The 19,385-nt window shown below is 48.5% G+C and overlaps 1 protein-coding gene across 4 annotated transcripts in view; it reads left to right on the top strand.

The window, feature by feature from the left end:
• Nucleotides 1-19,385, top strand: part of LOC147706987 (cytochrome P450 2K1-like) — a 576,312-nt gene that overhangs the window by 175,534 nt on the left and 381,393 nt on the right. The window contains exon 1 of one of the 4 annotated variants that reach the window (XM_086926212.1): nt 10,791-11,042. The exons of 2 other annotated variants lie outside the window; for them this stretch is intronic. In XM_086926212.1, coding sequence (XP_086782338.1) covers nt 10,791-11,042 — 252 coding nt within the window. Of the gene's footprint in view, nt 1-10,790; nt 11,043-19,385 lie in introns of those variants that run through there. One more of the 4 variants, XM_086926215.1, reaches the window with a different exon arrangement.

Here is a 19,385-nt window from a genome sequence, read left to right as displayed (position 1 = left end):
GCTTTGGGTGCTGGATAGTAAATAGTTTAATTTACTATTCCAACTCCAGTCCCCGTGGACACTAGGGAAGGTTATTGGATAGTAAATTAACCTATTCACTACCCTTTCCCTATGTCAGATCGCCCCAAAGCGCTATGCGTTGTAATGGCATGCGTTGTAATAGATGCGTGGTAATGGTATTGCGTGCTAAAAGATGCGTTGTAACAGTTGTATACCCTTCTAAATATATCACAATGAGGAAAGCAAAAATTAAGCACATTCTTCGTAATTCAGAAGTTAGGTTATGCTATAAGGACTTAAACATGATTGGCTGCCCTAAAATAGGGGCTTTCCAGTGCATCTGTTGAAAAGGAAAAAGAAAGCAGCACTTACAAGTGGAACAGCCAACTCTTCAGCTGCTTCCTGAGGCTAAAGTGATTGGACACTGTCCTTAAATGGTTTGGAAGGTTATTCCAAAGAGAAGGCCCTAATATATGAAAGGACCTTCTTTCCCGAGGTGTGACGGAAATAAAGCGCCTCATTAGGATGTCAGCCAGACCGCCACTGACAGGCCGTAAATAGTAATCCGACTGAAATGCAGCAGAGCTGTCTGACCCCCCCACACACATACAATGATGCGGTCTATCGGACCAAATTGGTCATAGGGACTGACCGACGCTTCCGACAGGTTCGAGGAGCCCTTCGGCCTATTTGTCAGATCGTATTCACTACAATGGCAGTGGTGCTTGCTAGGGATTACGTTGTCCCTTTACGACAGCCTTTCCATGACGGACCGCCTGCCATGGAAAGGCTGTTGAAAGGTTGTTGAAAGGGACTTTGGGGCCCTTGACAGGACCCCCGTCCCGCCATGGGCCTCTGCTTTGAGACTTGGGGGACACCTGTGGTGCCCCCCCAATCATCCGTGCTCTGTGTGCCAGGCACCACATGGTGCTTGGCATGTGGCCATGTTGTTTCAAAATATCCTTTTTTCCATTGTGGGTTGTGCTACGACCCTTTCTGACAGCCAACACAGCGGTCGCATCATAATTTGATGGGTGGGACCGCCAACTACTTTGATCGGTCCTAATCCCATTACCATGGGGGTCATATGCTCGTCCGACCACCATCGTAATCAAGCACAACGATGGGGTCAAGACACTTTACCTGGTGATGCACAAATGATAAATATTTGCTCAAACACGATTTCCACAAACATTGTTGGCATATATTTTTTGTATCTGCAAAAGTAGTTGTCTGGGCAAATGTAATGGCCCTTTTGAAGGGAAGTGTGTTGTTTAAAAATGACAGTGTGCTCTCACACCAAATATTTGTGAAAGCGTGCTCGAAAATGCACCTATAGCTAACCCTTAGCGCTCCTCCGCTAAATGTACGTAACTCATTTGCTACACTTGTTCTGTGTTCGATGCTTGAATTTTTCTGTCTCTATCACTTCATTGATGCATGTAAAATGTAAAATTGATGGTAGCGCCCACCGCCCGGCAATTGTTCCAGCACCATTAGAACTCTGAAACAGCCCTTCTCAGATGCAGCCCTCAGAGTTGGGAATGCCATCCCACCTGCCAGAACTAAGGGGCATATTTACAAGGACTTTATCTCCGCTTTTTGGCTTGAAAAGCCAAAAAAGCGGAGATAAAACTACGCCCTATTTAAAAGAGGGTGCTAACAGGCATAATCGCATGTTAGCACCCTTTTTCCCAAACACCTGCCTTTGCATCTCTAATGAGATCAAAAGTGGGCGTCACTGGGTGTACCCCGGATGGACTACCATGCAAATATCGCTGAGGTACACATCTGGATATTTACAAGGCGACCCCTGCATTTTAGCACACGTTTGTTTTTGGAGAAAACAGCTGTTTTCTCCAAAAACTAACGTCTGCTAAAATGCAGACCTACCTATCCCTAACATGGGGGTGGATTGTGCTGATACGACTCTGTGGCTCGCATCAGCAAGGTTATCGCCGTTTTGCAGGGAACAGCACTGGAAAACCGGTGATGTTCCCTGCAAAATGGCGATAACCTCGTTATCTCTGAAATTTTTATCGCCCTGGAGAAACACGTTGTTAATAACGCGCTACCATGGCGATAAATTCCAGAGATAGCCTGCAATAACAAAATTATGGCTAAGCACGGCCACCTGACAAACGCTGCTCCTGAGGCGGAAAGCCGGGAGAGCGCACCGTTTTTAAAATTGTACTTTTGTGATTTCCTGTGCTTTTAAATTGAAAACTCACTCACCCAAGCCTCTCTTACTTCAAGCGGCCCCTCCGCTGCCCAGAAACCGGCGTGCAAAACGCTTGCCAGCGCCTCGGCCGATCGACAGGCCACGCCCCCATCGGAGGCCATGCCCACCGCCCAAAGCTTTAAAGAGACGCTGCTCACCAGCCTCTCCACCTGACAAACGCTGCTCCTGAGGCGGAAAGCCGGGAGAGCGCACCGTTTTTAAAATTGTACTTTTGTGATTTCTTGTGCTTTTAAATTGAAAACTCACTCACCCAAGCCTCTCTTACTTCAAGCGGCCCCTCCGCTGCCCAGAAACCGGCGTGCAAAACGCTTGCCAGCGCCTCGGCCGATCGACAGGCCACGCCCCCATCGGAGGCCACGCCCACCGCCCACTTACCCACTAATCCATAAGTATGTGCCTCCCCAGGAAGTGCAGCGGACGAGCGCAGCGGGCGCGCCTAAGGAAAGCCCGTCTGCGCCCGTCCGCAACCAGACGGGGCCAGGGGTCTTAAATCTTGGCTCCCACACTATCCTGGACAGGACTTACTCCTCGGCGGCCCTACTCAGCATAGGTAGTAGAGCTGTTGCCCATTGTACTCATATCTACGCTCCTACAGAGCTTCCCGCTCGATGTCCGGCTTGCAAACATCCCTTCCGCAACATCTCTACGCTGACTTCAGCACAAACATACCGCATGTTTGCGCTAAACTGCCGCTCACTACCCAAACATAGCACGCAGATTGCCATGCTGCTCGAGGAACAAAAACCAGACGCGGTCTTCCTGACGGAGACGTGGCTCACTGCTCATTCTGAGCCAGACGTGGTTTCAGCCTTACCTACAGGTTACCATATCTTCAGATTGGACAGACCGGAAGGGAGAGGTGGAGGTCTGGCGATCATACTGAAGACCCAGTATCAATGCCGCACCTCAATAGAAACTATTCCTGAGTGCGAGAGCATAGCATTCTGCATAGAGTTTAATGCTAATAGCTCTTTTTCCGGCACCTTGATTTATCGCCCCCCAGAGTCATCAAAAGTGTTCCATAGGTCTCTTCCAGAGATTATAGCGGAAAGAATTCTGGCCTCGGCCAACCACACGGTCCTAGGGGACCTTAATTTTCATTTTAACTCCCCCTCAGACCAAATCGCTAAAGAATTAATAGACGACCTTGGAGCCCTTCAAATGTCCCAGCTGGTGTTAGCCCCTACTCATGAAAAGGGCAATTTACTGGACCCTATATTTAGCAATTGCCCCGGTCTGACGGTCGACCAACCTATTCCCCTTCCATGGTCGGACCATTTTGTGGTCCCGTTTACCTGGGTCACACTAAAAGCCCCCCAGCTACCACCCCAAGCTACTACTAGGAGGGATTGGACAAAGCTCCCCTTGGATGCCTGGTTACATAACCTGGACGCTACCCGTCCACCACCCTGCCCAGACCCCAATGTGGCAAATGGAAACTATGTAGGCTGGATTACAAACTCGCTAGATTCGATCCTCCCTCTTCGCAGATCCTCCTCAAAGAAAATACATAAATCTGCTCCCTGGTTCTCCGACTCCCTAAAGGAACTAAAACGCCTTTGCAGGCAACGAGAGAGAGCCTGGCGATTAGATTTCCTTTCCGATAAAAAGGCCTCCTATAAAGAGGCGATCAAAGCTTACAAAGAAGGGATTAGGATGGCCCAGGCAACCTATTACTCAGATAAAATTCTTGAAGCTAAATCCAAGCCGAAGGAAATCTTCAGTATAATAAAGCTATGTACCAGTACCAATACTGCATCCCCGCCGAATAAAACCCAGGACCAATGCAACGAGCTTGCGGACTTTTTCCATAACAAAGTTTTAAAAATCTACTCTACATTCCCAACAGTAGCCACAAATCGGGACGCAACTGTCCTACCCCTCCCCAGACCTCCCCTTCACCCTGAGCAGCCTTCCCTTGAGCACTTCCTTCCTTTGGATCTCGACACCCTAGACAATGTGGCACGCCAAGTCAAGTCGGGCTCCCCATGTGATCCTGCCCCTCCAGATGTCCTGATGCAGGCAACTAAAGCCACCCTGCCGGTAATGCTGGAACTTCTAAATTGTAAGCATGGGCGGAAAATCCATTTCGCTCGCGGATTTTGCGGATTTTCGGTAAATTCGCAATCCGCGAGATTCGCGAATCTCCCGCAAAATCCGCAAATCCGCGAGCAGCGGATTTTATGGCTTGCTCGCACTGTTCGCGTGAGTTCGCGGCTTCCCAGTACAACTTCGCGCCCCGTGAATAAGCGCAAAATTGCAGAAATACGATCTTAGCAAAACTGAAACTACTTACCAGGTTCAAAAGTTCAGGCTCATCATTAGTAGCCATTTCCTGTAGTGCTTCCTGAGGGGCCCCTCCAGAGTTCAGTTGCCAGTTGCAACTATTATGTGACCCTGCTCTGAACCTCAGAATAGTTACACATATGCCACAAAGGTCCTGAATTACAGCTAAGGGAGACAAGCAGGAGCCAGGCTGGAAGTTCAAATCCATTAATCAGCCCCTAATTCATTATTGTCAGTTGGGGCAGGGCAGGTGTTGTAACTAATGTTGCAACAATGAAAGCACTTAGCAAGTGCAAAAGATCACTAATCAGGAAGCACTAAGGAAGCAGGTGCCAGCTAAAAAAATATTCTGTGACACATTAATCAGCCCCAAATTAATTCAGGTCACTTGAGGCAGGGAAGGTGTGCTTGCTTTGCCACAATAATGTACACTGACTGGACAACCAGAGGGTGCTGTGATGAAACAGAGGGTGGCATGGGTGGGCCAGAGGGTGGCATGAGTAGTCAGAGAGTGGCAGTGGTGACAGAGAGTGGCAGTGATGAAGAAGAGTGTCCCAAACAGGCTGGACACGTAGAAACAACAAGTTCGCGAAACTTGCGACCCGACAGGTAAGTTCGCGTTTGCGAAATTGTACAAAACCCTCGCGAACTGGCAGAAACCCGCGCGAACACACAAAAAAAAAAAATCCGCAAATTCGGGAGAATTCGCAGATTTTGCGAATTGCGAGTTCGCAAATCCGCAAAATTCGCGAACGCGAGATTCGCAAAATTCGCCCATGCTTACTAAATTCGTCCATCTCCGCGTGCGTAGTTCCTATGGCTTGGAAGCAAGCCATGGTGCGGGCGCTGTTGAAGAAACCCAGCCTAGACCCCGAGGATCACTCCAGCTACCGCCCCATCTCACTTCTCCCTTGGGCTAGCAAGGTTCTAGAGAAGTTTATAAACGCCCAACTCGTTCAGTTCCTAGAGAACCACTCTCTGCTACACACATCCCAGACAGGCTTCAGACCGAAGCATGGCACTGAAACCGCCTTGCTAGCAGTCACTGAAGAATCTCGAAGGGTACTGGATCAGGGGGGATCAGTGGCAGTGATCCTCCTTGATCTAAGTGCCGCATTCGATACGGTCAGCCATACCACCTTGCTGGACCGTCTCCACGACATCGGAGTTTCTGGTGACGCACTAAGGTGGTTTGAGTCCTTCCTGTCTGAGAGATCCTTCCAGATCTTCAACGGCGAGACAGTGTCCTCTAGGAAACCTCTTAGCTGCGGAGTACCGCAGGGCTCCTCCCTGAGCCCTGTGCTGTTCAACGTGTACATGAGGCCGCTGACGGGTGTCGTCGAACCATACGGCATCAAAATCGTGTCGTACGCCGACGACACTCAGATAGTGGTTTCATTGGCCGCTGGTAACAACAGGCAACTCCCGGTAGATCTGCTAAAATGCTTAGAGGATGTCAAGGGATGGATGACCAACTCCTCCCTAAAGCTGAACGGTGAAAAGACGGAGCTTATGCTCCTAGGCCCAATCTCTCCAGTGCCTTTCACCTCCTTATGGCCCTGTGCACTGGGCCCTCCCCCCACCCCCAAGGAGAGTGTCAAGAGCCTGGGAGTGTGGCTGGACAACAAACTTTCCTTCTCCACCCAGGCCACTAAGTTGTCCGCCACATGCTTTGGCCTATTAAGAATTCTTAGAAAGATCCTCCCGCTTCTACCTTTAGAGGCTAGAAAGGTGGCGGTACAAGGCCTCATTCAGTCCCGTCTGGATTCAAACAATGCCCTGTATGTTGGGGCACCCGAAATGACCCTCCGGAAATTGCAGGTCGTACAAAACTGTGCAGCGCGCACCCTGCTGCAGATCCCACGATCCCAGTCAGCCAGACCTGCTCTGAAGAGTCTCCACTGGCTGCCAGTGAGGCAGAGAATAGCATTCAAGGCGCTATGCATGGCACATCACGCCTTCTGGAAAACAGGCCCACCCATTAATAACGACCTTGTCATCCCCTATCACCCAAACAGGAACCTTCGGTCGATGGAGGCCTTCCTTGCTGTTGTTCCCAGAGTGAAGAGAGCCAGGTCGGGTGGTAGGCTGTTCTCTCTGAATACTGCCAAACTCTGGAACGCCCTCCCCCTCTCACTCCGGTCCAACCCAAATCTGCTCCTATTCCGGAAAAACCTGAAGACACTACTGTTTGCTAAATCCTTCGTGTCTTAAAAAATTCCGTTCCTGGTCATTTCCGCCTCAGCTCAGCGCTTGGACGCCCTTGGGCAGCAATCGCGCTCAATAAATATATTTTCATTTTTTTCATTCATTTTCATTTCATTCATTCATTCATTCATTCACCAGCTGCTGCGTGTGCCTCCCGCCACCCGCCTGCCTCGCTGACCCGGGCGCCGCCGTCTGACCACGCCCCCTGCCACCAAGCGGCGTGGTCTCCTACGGTCGAGGGCTGTGTCATCTGTGATTCTAGGGTCCTGTGCCCCGTTTCTCCTTGCTGTGTGCCCCTTTACTTTTAGTTAGATTGTCTTTTGCTTTGTTGTATTGCTATTGCCTGTCCCCCTGCTCTCGCTCCCCGCTTCCCGCCTCCGCCGCTAACCACGCCCCCTTTTCTTTGCCCTCCCCGCTCCCAGCTGCTCCGCCCTCCCTCGCACTTGGCCATATATGGCGACCGTGCGACGCAGGTGAGTGTGACCCATCTTGGGACACCCCCGCGCCGCACGGCCACCAGCTGCTGCGTGTGCCTCCCGCCACCCGCCTGCCTCGCTGACCCGGCCGCCGCCGTCTGACCACGCCCCCTGCCACCGAGCGGTGTGGTCTCCTACGGTCAAGTGCTGTGTCATCTGTGATTCTAGGGTCCTGTGCCCCGTTTCTCCTTGCTGTGTGCCCCTTTACTTTTAGTTAGATTGTCTTTTGCTTTGTTGTATTGCTATTGCCTGTCCCCCTGCTCTCGCTCCCCGCTGCCCGCCTCCGCCGCTAACCACGCCCCCTTTTCTTTTCTGTGCCCTCCCCGCTCCCAGCTGCTCCGCCCTCCCTCGCACTTGGCCATATATGGCGACCGTGCGACGCAGGTGAGTGTGACCCAGCTTGGGACACCCCCTGCGCCGCACGGCCACCAGCTGCTGCGTGTGCCTCCCGCCACCCGCCTGCCTCGCTGAACCGGCCGCCGCCGTCTGACCACGCCCCCTGCCACCGAGCAGCGTGGTCTCCTACGGTCGAGTGCTGTGTCATCTGTGATTCTAGGGTCCTGTGCCCCGTTTCTCCTTGCTGTGTGCCCCTTTACTTTTAGTTAGATTGTCTTTTGCTTTGTTGTATTGCTATTGCCTGTCCCCCTGCTCTCGCTCCCCGCTTCCCGCCTCCGCCGCTAAACACGCCCCCTTTTCTTTTCTGTGCCCTCCCCGCTCCCAGCTGCTCTGCCCTCCCTCGCACTTCGCCATATATGGCGACCGTGCGAACGCGCAGCGGTCACACGTAGCGGAAGCGCCGATTGTGCGCCGAAGGGTCGCCAAAGGTAAGCCCGTCTGCGCCCGTCCGCGCCTGGACCGTGCCCAGTGCCAGAACCCCTGGCCCTCGCAGACCCCAGCCCACCTGCCGGACCTACGACGCCGCCACCCTCAATGCACTCAATACCGGCCGAATCCCGGGATGCTACCGAGCCACCCCGAGACGAACCCACGGACCCTTCAGCTGCCACGCCTGCAAGTTCACCTGCATCCGGACCTGCCCCGCACCAGCACCCGCCAAGCCGAACACCAGCAGCAACCACCTGAAGTGCATCCTCCTCAACACCCGCTCCGTCCACAGACACGCCATCGAACTCTGGAACCTCCTCGACACCACAGCTCCTGACGTCGCCTTCCTCACGGAAACCTGGATGAACGACTCCTCAGCGCCCGACATCGCCATCGCCATCCCAGAGGGCTACAAGATCACCCGAAGAGACCGCGACAACCAGACTGGAGGAGGCATCGCCATCATCTACAGGGACACCATCTGCATCAAGACCAACACCGACGACACCCTGACAACCGCCGAACACCTGCACTTCCAGATCCACACGGACCCCAAAACCACCCTCAGAGGCACCCTGATCTACCGACCCCCGGGACCACGCACACAATTCAGCGAGGACATCGCCGACTTCATCAGCCCGCATGCCCTCCCCTCCGCTGACTACATCCTCCTGGGGAACATCAACTTCCACCTGGAGAACAACAACGACCGCAACACCATCACCCTGCTCGCCAACCTCGCCAACCTCGGTCTCAAGCAGCTGGTGTCCACCCCCACCCACCTCGCCGGACACACACTCGACGCCGTCTTCTCATCCAGCAAAGACATTGCCTTCAGCCACGCCACCGGACTCCACTGGACGGACCACAGCTGCGTCCACTTCACCTTCAAAAGAACGATGATCCACCACCACCAGCAACAGGTTGCTCGAAGAAGCTGGAACAAGATCACAGCCGACCAGCTCGCCGCTTCCCTGAGCCAGCACCCTCCCGCCAGCTCAGCGAACCCCAGCCAGGCCGCCGACAACCTCACGAAGTGGATCAGCAACTGCGCGGACGAACTCGCCCCACTCAGGACCCCGCCCAGCAGACCCGGCAGCAAGAAGGCCCCATGGTTCACCGACGAACTCAAGAGCTCCAAGAAGAACTGCTGAGTCCTCGAGAAAGCCTGCAGAAGGGAACCAACACCGGACAACATGACCACCCTCAAGCTTGCCACCCGGAAGCACCACCAACTGATCCGCGCCACCAAGAAAACTGCATTCAAGGACCGACTGAACAACAACGCACACAACTGCAAGGAACTCTTCAACATCGTGAAAGAGCTCTCCAACCCCAACGCCGGAAACAACGACATCACCCCATCACAAGACCTCTGCAACTCCCTCGCCTCCTACTTCCACAACAAGATCGCGGACATACACAACAGCTTCAGCACTCAACCGACGCACGCCAAGACCGAACCACGCCCCCCACCACCACCCTCCGCGCCTGGACTCCGATCAGCACCGAAGACACCGTCCGCATGATGAACTCCATCCACTCCGGATCTCCAACCGACCCCTGCCCTCACCTCGTCCGACGCTGTCATCGCACCCCACCTGCGGGACATCATCAACACCTCCTTCGACACCGCCACCTTCCCGGAGAGCTGGAAGCACGCCGAACTCAGCGCCCTACTCAAGAAACCTACAGCGGACCCCACCGAACTCAAGAATTACCGCCCCATCTCGCTCCTCCCGTTTCCAGCCAAAGTCATCGAGAAGACCGTCAACAAACAGCTGGCCGCCTTCCTCGAGACGAATGGATCCCTCGACCGCTCACAGTCTGGCTTCCGAGCCAACCACAGCACCGAGACCGCCCTCATCGCTGCCACCGATGACATCCGAGCCCTGATGGACAACGGAGAAACAGCTGCCCTCATCCTCCTAGACCTCTCCGCGGCATTCGACACTGTCTGCCACCGCACCCTAGTGCAGCGCCTCAGCATCGTCGGAATCCAGGAGAAGGCACTGGAATGGATCATCTCCTTCCTCGACGGAAGAAAACAGAGAGTCCGTCTACCACCGTACAAGTCAGAGGCCACCGAAGTCATCTGCGGCGTCCCTCAAGGATCCTCGCTGAGCCCCACCCTCTTCAACGTCTACATGAGCCCCCTCGCGGCCATCGCACGCCAACACAACCTCAACATCATCTCCTACGCTGACAAAATAATCTTGCTATCTAGAATGTCAAAATAGCGCAAGGACTGTGAAGGGATGGAGAAAACTAACATTAGTGCCTATCACCTCTCGGATTGCCCGCCATCTCTTCTAAATCTTCTCTTCTGATCGTCTTGACTTGTTAGATTTAGGAACTGTCTCTCTGTCTGACAGCAAGCACCACACGGGATCAATGCAGCACGACTTCCAATAAACCAGAACCGTTTCACCGTGTTTCTTGCGTAAACAAGCATTGTGAAAACCAATAGGTCTCGCCTACACCTAGGTTCGAAACGCCAGTGCCCAGAGCGTGTACCTCAGGTTTGGGGTCCACGCTGCAGACAAGTCTACATGTTTACGACAGAGGGGAGCAAAGGGGCTATTGGGGGCTACACCCCTTCGTTCGAAAGCCCAGGAGGAAGATAGAATAGAAGGGACGTTTTTGCGTCAAGTCGTTGATAGTTTTATCCCGTTACAATTTTTGGTGAAGATACAGCCGCTGTTTGGGCCAATAAATAACATCTAAACTCGTGATTGCAAAGTGCCTCGTTAATGATCGCCCGAGAAGAGGAGTCGCGCTCTCTCGTTACTACCAGTGGCATTGGTGAGGCTTGTGTGAAGATGGATTTTCCTGCTCCCGTTGTCGCACTTCTGCTGTGTGTTTTAATTCTCATTTTTCTAATAAATATTATTGGACGGAAGAGCGACAAATACATCAACTTCCCTCCCGGACCGAGGCCGCTGCCGGTCATCGGTAACCTGCACATCTTCAACCTGAGGAGACCTTACCTGACCTTACTGGAGGTGAGCGCCGCGCGCGCCTTTTAATGCCACAGCAAACGGACGTTCGGCTTTGTTTAAAGTCAGTGCGTGTTTTTACTCACAGGTTCGGCGCGTGTTTAAGTTGAAGTAATTAATACCCTTGGGTAAACCATGTACCCAGGGAATCGAACATTCCAAAAGAGAATCAACGACTTCACCATCTCCCTAACTGTAGAATCTGAACCGAAAACTATACATATTGTTTTTACACACTGGTGTGGAGAGACGGGGACCACGATTGCGTACATTGCATTTGTGGTGCCACTCACTGGTGCCTAGTGCTTTAATTTCTGCAAAGATGATCGGTGCAGAAGTCATTTTTGCACCAGCCAGTCAGTGCAAAAAGCATTGCAAAATGACACTGGCCCCTGGAAAATGTCCTGGCACCATTGAGAAATCACCTGGCAAGCTACCAGGCACATGTTTTTACAGGTGCATATACAGGGCTATGCGTTTTTGCACAATTCCTCCTGCTTGTGTAACAGCAAATGGAGCAAATAGATTTCCTCGGCACGTTACTTAGAAGTTTAAATTAGGAGAAAACAAATGGAGCTAACTAAACTTGCAGCTTTTGTTCTTGTTTACATCATAAGGACCTGACGACATTTTCTTCAGTAGCATAAATGTCACTCATGCAACTAAATCTGTGGTAAAGTCAGTTTGTTCCATTCCTTGTTAAACAAATAGTAAATCTTTTTTTTCACACTGTTTACATGGATCAGGATTTGTCTGTACTAAAACGATATTACACACCAGATTCGTTTATAAACAACAGCTGTGTCAAATGTTTATTGCACTGGTTTCTCTATTTTGCTCTAATGGCCAGCGGCAAAATCTGATCGCTAAAGTCAACATTGCAAAGGTGGTGCGGACAAGACTGCCAATGCTAATCGTTTTGGTTTTAGTACATTGCAAATATATTGGCTAGCATGAGTAATGGTCTGAAAAGGTAGCCCGTGGGTCACAGTCGCGGACCCGCCAACTCATGTATCGTATCTCATGATATCTGCTTTCTACACATGCCCACCCTGGGAAAAGCTGATATCACATGGTGGTGAGGAAGGCAAGATGGAAACCTCTACGCTGAGTGGGTTTACTAGTGGTCTTTGGAGGTTCTAAGCAGCCAATGTCTATTAAGGGATTATGAAAACACCCCATGACGTATTGGTGGCAGCCCCAGCAAGCTTTTGTGTTTTTGATATTTTTTGTTCTTTTTGGGTTGTAAAGGAGGTGGAAAATAGGTGGGGAAAGGGCCAGAAGTTGCAAAAAACACAGTGGATGGACAGAATGCAGAACAATGTCTTACATTCACCCCAGTACAAAGATCTGGGCCTAATTCCATCGTTTGTTTGCACTCCACACCACCCTAGCTCAGACAATGGCTATATGCAAATCAGCCTCGACCCTGTGCCTCATGGGAACAGTCCAGCCCGAACTACCAAGCCCTGTCTTTCCGAGACCGGAATCAAGCATCCCAGGACCAGTTTCTGGCTATCAGCCTTCTTCAGCCTGGATAGCTTTACTCCAGTGATGTGGAGAGCCTGGGACTCACGTCTGAGCATACCCAGCCCACTCGGGGTGAAAATTGCAAAAAACACAGTTGATGGACAGAATGCAGAACAATGTCTTACATTCACCCCAGTACAAAGATCTGGGCCTAAATCCATCGTTTTTTTTAGCTCTCCACACCACCCTAGGTCAGACAATAGCTATATACAAATCAGCCTCGACCCTGTGCCTCATGGGAACAGTCCAGCCCGAACTACCAAGCCATGTCTTTCCTAGACCGGAATCAAGCATCCAAGGACCGGTTTCTGGCTATCAGCCTTCTTCAGCCTGGATAGCTTGACTCCATTGATGTGGAGAGCCTGGGACTCACGTCTGAGCATACCCAGCCCACTCGGGGTGAAAATTGCAAAAAACACAGTTGATGGACAGAATGCAGAACAATGTCTTACATTCACCCCAGTACAAAGATCTGGGCCTAAGGAGGTAGAAAATCGGTGGGGAAAGGGCCAGAAGTGCCTTTCAGGCCCCACCCCTCCTCACAAGGTGTTTTTATTTTTTAGTTTGTTTTTTATGTTGAGCCTGTAGCCAGCGCACATGCGCTGTTGCTTGACGACAGATTGTGCCTTAAAAATAATCCTCTAAAAAGGGGCTCGCTCATTAGTTACCATTCGTTGCCATCATTTCCACTCTTCATTGCTTCCTTCTAATTCTGCATGGTGTGTGAGACATCACTTCCTTTTGTTTCTGTGGTGCATGTACCAATTGCTGATTGATTTATTTTAAATGGTGTTCGTCCACTGCTCGCGATGTGATTGCAATAATATTTCTTCTTCTTCTTTTGGCCTTTTCATATCACATGAAATCGACCCACCCTGAAGTTATGAGTGCTTTCTGTGAGCACCAGTTACGGAACACAAGCTCAAATTCGCATTTTTGATTAAATGATTTGCCCAGAATTAAGGTATATTGAGCTGATGCTGTATCTACTTGGACACCAAAGCTTGTCTATATTATGTGGAAACGACCCCGAACATAAAGCGCAGTTAACATATTGACCACATGTTACTCTAATCTCTGCTCAAAGTCCCTCTGGTTTGAGCAGCTCTGAGCCCTACATGTCATTGTTGTATGCTGCTCTATATTTGCAGCTTTGAAGGGAGTACGGGTGAGATTAGAGCCCAGACACAAACTGTACTTCAAGATCTTTGTGATATCACCCTTCTGTAAGCCTCAAAAGAGAGCCTGCGCCTATGGAATATGCAATAGCTTGCCTCTGTGCTGCTGCTGCAGCTGCATGTGAGCACTTTTGCAGCAGCCATGAATACTTCCTGGATGTGTCACCAGTAGGCCTGGGAGGTAAATTCCATTCCGCTCGAGGAATTCACAGAATTTGGGTAATTTCGCTACCTGCGAGAACGTGGAATTGCCAAAATTTCCGCAATACTTGGCTTCGCTGAATTTTTTGTTTGTTCGCGCTTTCAACGTACCCAAAAACATACTCAGACGTCCTACAAAGTAAGGGTTCAACATTTGCCAAAAAATTGATATATACACAAAAGCAAATATCCCCAGACACAATATAAAGCAATTAATACCTCTGTGATATCAACAAGAATGGAATAAATAAGATCAATAACAAAATTAACACTTGAAATAAATAATCAGTTGATGGTACAATTCATGTTTAAAGTCCAATTTCGTATCAGAAGGGGGTGACAAGAAAAGCATCACATTAACAAGAAGAGCTCCAGTGCCAACGCGCGTTTTGGTGCGTGACCCAATTGTGGGTCTCACCTTCTTCAGGGTGCACTGATCAGTTGCAAAACGAGGGAGGACACGCCGGAAAAGACAGAAAATACATAATACTGTATATAATACGATACAACAGTGCTGTGTGTCATGAATCTACTCATCTAGTACCAGCACAGCATAACAAGAAGGAAGGCACAGGTTCATAACAACTAGATAACCTGATAAATATAAGTACAAGAGAGCGTGCACACTAGGGAAAAATAGCAAAGGTTGTATCAACAGATATAACCACTATATATTTAAGGCTAACCCAAACACCACTGTGTCCAACACACATGCCGGAAAAGAAAAGTTGTTAATGACCATGCTCACACAATTGTGATCCCAGTGATAAGGTTGACCAAGAGTAAAATCAACTAGACAATAAACGAAAAAGACTCACAGTCAATTAAATCTCAAAAAGAGATATCAGACGGAATAGAGGTGTTCACAGAGTAAGATAAACAGCTAACCAAATTCAATGGGACAGCTGGGTCCCTAAGCCAGGAGAATATAATATCAGAGTCCTATAAAATAGGACCTGGGCTCATACACTGGAGAGTCTGAGGATTAAGTGAACTCTCATTAGGGCCAAACAATCCTCTCTAGAATAGAACCCAGAATTGACACGACTAATTGTCCATGATTAAACAAACTGACAATCAGGGAAACCAGACAGCCAAGGTGCCTACAACAAGGATACAGGTACTGTGAACCAAGAGAACACTTACTGTAATCAAATGACAGTGGCCCCATCTGTGAATCTACCTAGCGCCACCACGGATGGAAACAAAACCTGTCTTAAAACAGTGGTGTCACAAGATATACGGGCAATAAAGGTATTAGATCGGGCGGCACTCAAAAGGTGGTGCATGCCACTTGCGCCTGTGAGAATTATAAAGGCCTAGAGCGGGCATTTCCCAACCTCAAGGATAAAATGAAAAAGACACACGTACTGGACGGCTAGTCATATGCTAATTGCGGGAATAGCACATTGATCAAATCTGTAGTGAAGCACAACTAATATAAATCACTGGACTCGGCAAAACAAAATATTATCGGCACATAACCGGTTGAGAACTCACCTGTGCTCAAAGAGCAGCAGGTCATGGTTCCCATCCAGCGCCTCCGGCTGATAGGGGACTGAGAGGGGATACTGGCAGGCTCCCAACACAACTGAGGACACGAATGAGGCAAGGCAGGAAGTTCAATGGGGACTTACTGGCGTACATGATCCAATGTGTGCCGAGTTGGAAACGACATGCTCCTCCCCTTCTCTCCACTCCTTAATCGATGAGAACGACGTAAGGAGAAAGAGCCGATACAGGTGGTGCCATATTTAAATAGGTGCCCGTAGTGTACATAAACAGGTAAATGAACAGGAAATTGAAGATAAACGATGGGGGCATGATCCACAAGAGATAAAAACAACACCCCAAGTAGAAAGGGAATAAAAATGAGATAGAAAGCTGGTACCTGAGACATAAATTTAATCGGAAGTAAATAAGAATAACTAACCTCATGATCACAGGTGGGAACCAAAAATATAGAACTGCCACTGTGCGTACCACGAAGCAGAAAAGAATAAAAACTCAAGCAGGGACAAAACCGAAAGACTAGCCATATACTGGTATAGAAGAATGTAAGAACACAAAAAGTGTTCAGAGATAGTAAAACATTTACTACAGATGTGCTCCAACAGCACTAAGGCACATGGGTTTAAAACAAGAGACGCACTGTGGGCCTGGAGGTAAAAAGGAGGAGAACTGGAGGAAACTCTCGCCAGTGCCACCAGAAAGTCTAAAATAGTAGAAATTTGACGTTGTCGAGAAACGGTAAACATCGTGGGTGAGATCCCAGATGGTTATAGGATAGCATTCTCCCACAGTAACATTTCATTTATTCCTTTGTCTTTGGTGTTGAGTGCAAAAGTCCAAAACACTTCTCTTTTTCTGCGGGTTGCCGCTATGTCTCTCCCCATTTGTGGTAGGATTTTTCCCAAAATCAACCACCTAAGGTCCCCCTCAGAATGGTTAGCTTCTATCCAGAGGCTAACTAGAGACGTGGCATGTTTTGATAATCTGATGTTGGATTTGTGCTCAACAATTCTTTTCCTGCATGCTCTTCCAGTCTCACCTACATAGGCCTGATTGCAGGGGCAGAGAGTGATGTACACAATGTTCGAGGATCTACAGTTTGTCATTTCTTTAAGAAACACTGTTCGCTCATTTATTCGAATATTGTCACTCACAATGGCATTGGGGCAGGCTTGGCAAGAGCCGCACTTGTGGTTTTCTTTGACAGGCTCACCTCCTGTTATGGATTTCTGACAAACATTGTTGTGCTCAGGCCTCTTTGCCCTCACTAAGAGGTTCCTGAGGTTTTTATTCCTCTTAAACGCAAAAGGTCTGAGCAGTTTTTGTTCATGCTCATCTATATTTAAAAGGTGCCAATGCGAGTTGATGATCTGGAATACCATAATATCAAATTTAGATTTTTTGGTCACACATACAAGTTTGTCAAGTTGTTCTTTATTTTTGGGTCTGAACATCACATCGCGGTCATAATATCTAGCTCTCTTGAGAGCGTCTTTGACCAATTTGGCAGGATACCTCCTCCTGATAAGTTTATCCTTAATGATTTCAGCAGAAATTCCGACTATTTTTGGCAGATATGACGGCTTTCAACAGCAGTTTCCACCAGCTTAAGAATCCTATGTTTAAGGTTAGGTTCAGGGTTGTAGGTGATCTTTTTGTAATGCCTCTGTGATCCAAGTAAGCTGACAACGGGGGGTGGAGAGCACGAGACTTAAGATATAACAAACTAGACAAACTCATCTGTTTGAAAAAACTGCCCTCACTCACACACCGTAGTGTGTGACATGCTTCATCATAGGGCCTGCTTGCAATACGCCCTGGTGTAGCCACACTCAGTGCGGAGCATAAGGGAGGGGGCAAAAAATAATAAATTCCACACAAAACAAAGTACAACCACAGAACCCAACACATAATACACGTGAACATACAAAAGTGATGAAGCAGTGCAAATCACCAAGTGACTGGAAGTAGTGATATTCACTTCACGTGACGAGAAGAGCTAGGATCCTATTAGACTGGCTTTGACTTCGAGGCACACTAACCGAAATACGGTGGGGCCAGAAGTGGTACTGAAAGCGACATCAGTCCTGAAGAAGACCGGGGTAACCTTTTGAGGCACAGTAAGTCGGTCGAAACATGTTGACCATAGCAGTACCAGGAGGGAAGTCTTGAGAAGCCTCATCTTCTTATCAAGATATTACCCATTTTTTTTCTTTTTAATACTGGTGGAGGAACCTTGGAATAAAATTTGTGGGTTGGTATCATTAAGCTAGTTTTAATTATTTCCTATTAACTGCACTTTTTGTCGCATCACTACTTTCAGTCATTTGGTGATTTGCACTTCGGTGTGTGAGTGAGGGCAGTTTTTCAAACAGATGAGTTTGTCTAGTTTGTTATATGTTAAGTCTCGTGCTCTCCACCTCCGTTGTGTGTTTACTTGATACTTTATGGGAGTTCGGGGAGGTAGAGTTTATTTTAGACCCTCTCCCCTTCTATGTGTAAAGTGATCCAAGTAAGCTGTCCATCTTCTCCACATATTGTGAGGTATCAAAGATGACAATACCACTTCCCTTATCACAGGGTTCAATGGTAAGATTCCGATTATCCTTAAGAGAAAGGAGAGCATCATTTTCCTACATATCTTGTGGCTTTTTGGTTTTGGACATCACAGCTTTTTCAAACATTTCTAACTCTGCGCCCAACATATCTAGGCAAGGGATGAAGTCAGATGGAGGTTTCATGCCCGACGCGTTATATTCAACACTGTTGAGGGTCTGATCTGAAAAAACATTTTTAGTCTAAGCCTACGAAAAAATAATATAGATCTTTAGTAAGTTCAAACTTATTGAGACTGGTAGTGGAAACACAACATAGTCCTCTAGATAGAAGGGCCTCAGCGTTGGGATCAATATTATTAGAAGACAAATTAAACACTGGAATCGGATTTATGTTCTCCTGTATTGTTGGTTGCGGGTTTTGATGTATTTCTGTGGTTGCTCCTTTTCTTGATAATACCCTCTCTGCTGCGGGTTCCAAAACCTGGGGCAAAAATTGGCCCTTCTATACCCTACAAACGGTTGTTGACAGGGGGCCTATCAAATTGTTCTTGTCTTGGTTAGTAACTGGGGTTATGATGCAATGGGCCCTCACTGTCTGAGTCAGTAGTGTCAGAGAACATTGTCACACGTCTATTTCCTCAGTTGGACATTCCTACGCCTGATTGATTCTCACTGTTGGAGGTGTAAAAATTCTCAGTGAGGTATGGATATGTGCATTTTTCGGAGAATAGACAAATGTCCTTCCTAAGTTTTTCAGTTTTCCTTTTTATGAAATATTCACAAAAGGAATCTAACTCAAACGTGATCTCCTCAAGCTTTTTTTCCCTTCCTCTACACTGTTTTTCTGTTTGAATTTCTCTTCAAGGTCCTGAATTACTTTATTTAATATGGAGAATACTTCTCTAGCAGTTTCAATGATGAGCTTCATCCAGTCCCTGGAGCATCTGTTAGAAATAAGAGCCCATTTCTCCAGGAACTGTCTAATCTCAACAAATAACCCCAGGATATTTCTCTTCCTAAGGCCAATGGGATGGTGCCAGAAATATCCCTGGGTTATTTGTTTAAAATTAGATTATAAGAAAGATAAAAATAACTTAAAATCCACCACAGGAATTGAAAAAATGCTTAACACATGTTAATACTCAATTACAAAGTGAACAAGTTCTACAATGCCTAATGCCCGTGGTGCAGAAACTGAGGGTTATTGATTCAGAATCATCTCAGTTCTTTGTTGTGAAATTTTAAGAAGGACCTGCACAGCTTTAAAGAATTTGCCTATCCTTGCCAATTCGAAGGGAACCAAAGTGCTAAAAATCCAGTTCATTCCATGATTACATGTTCTTATACCGTGACTTAAAAATAATGGCTTT

Source organism: Lissotriton vulgaris, chromosome 6, assembly GCF_964263255.1.
Source record: "Lissotriton vulgaris chromosome 6, aLisVul1.2, whole genome shotgun sequence".
NCBI lineage: Eukaryota > Metazoa > Chordata > Amphibia > Caudata > Salamandridae > Lissotriton > Lissotriton vulgaris.
Note: the sequence above shows the minus strand (reverse complement) of the source record. Positions and strands in the feature narration are given on the sequence as shown.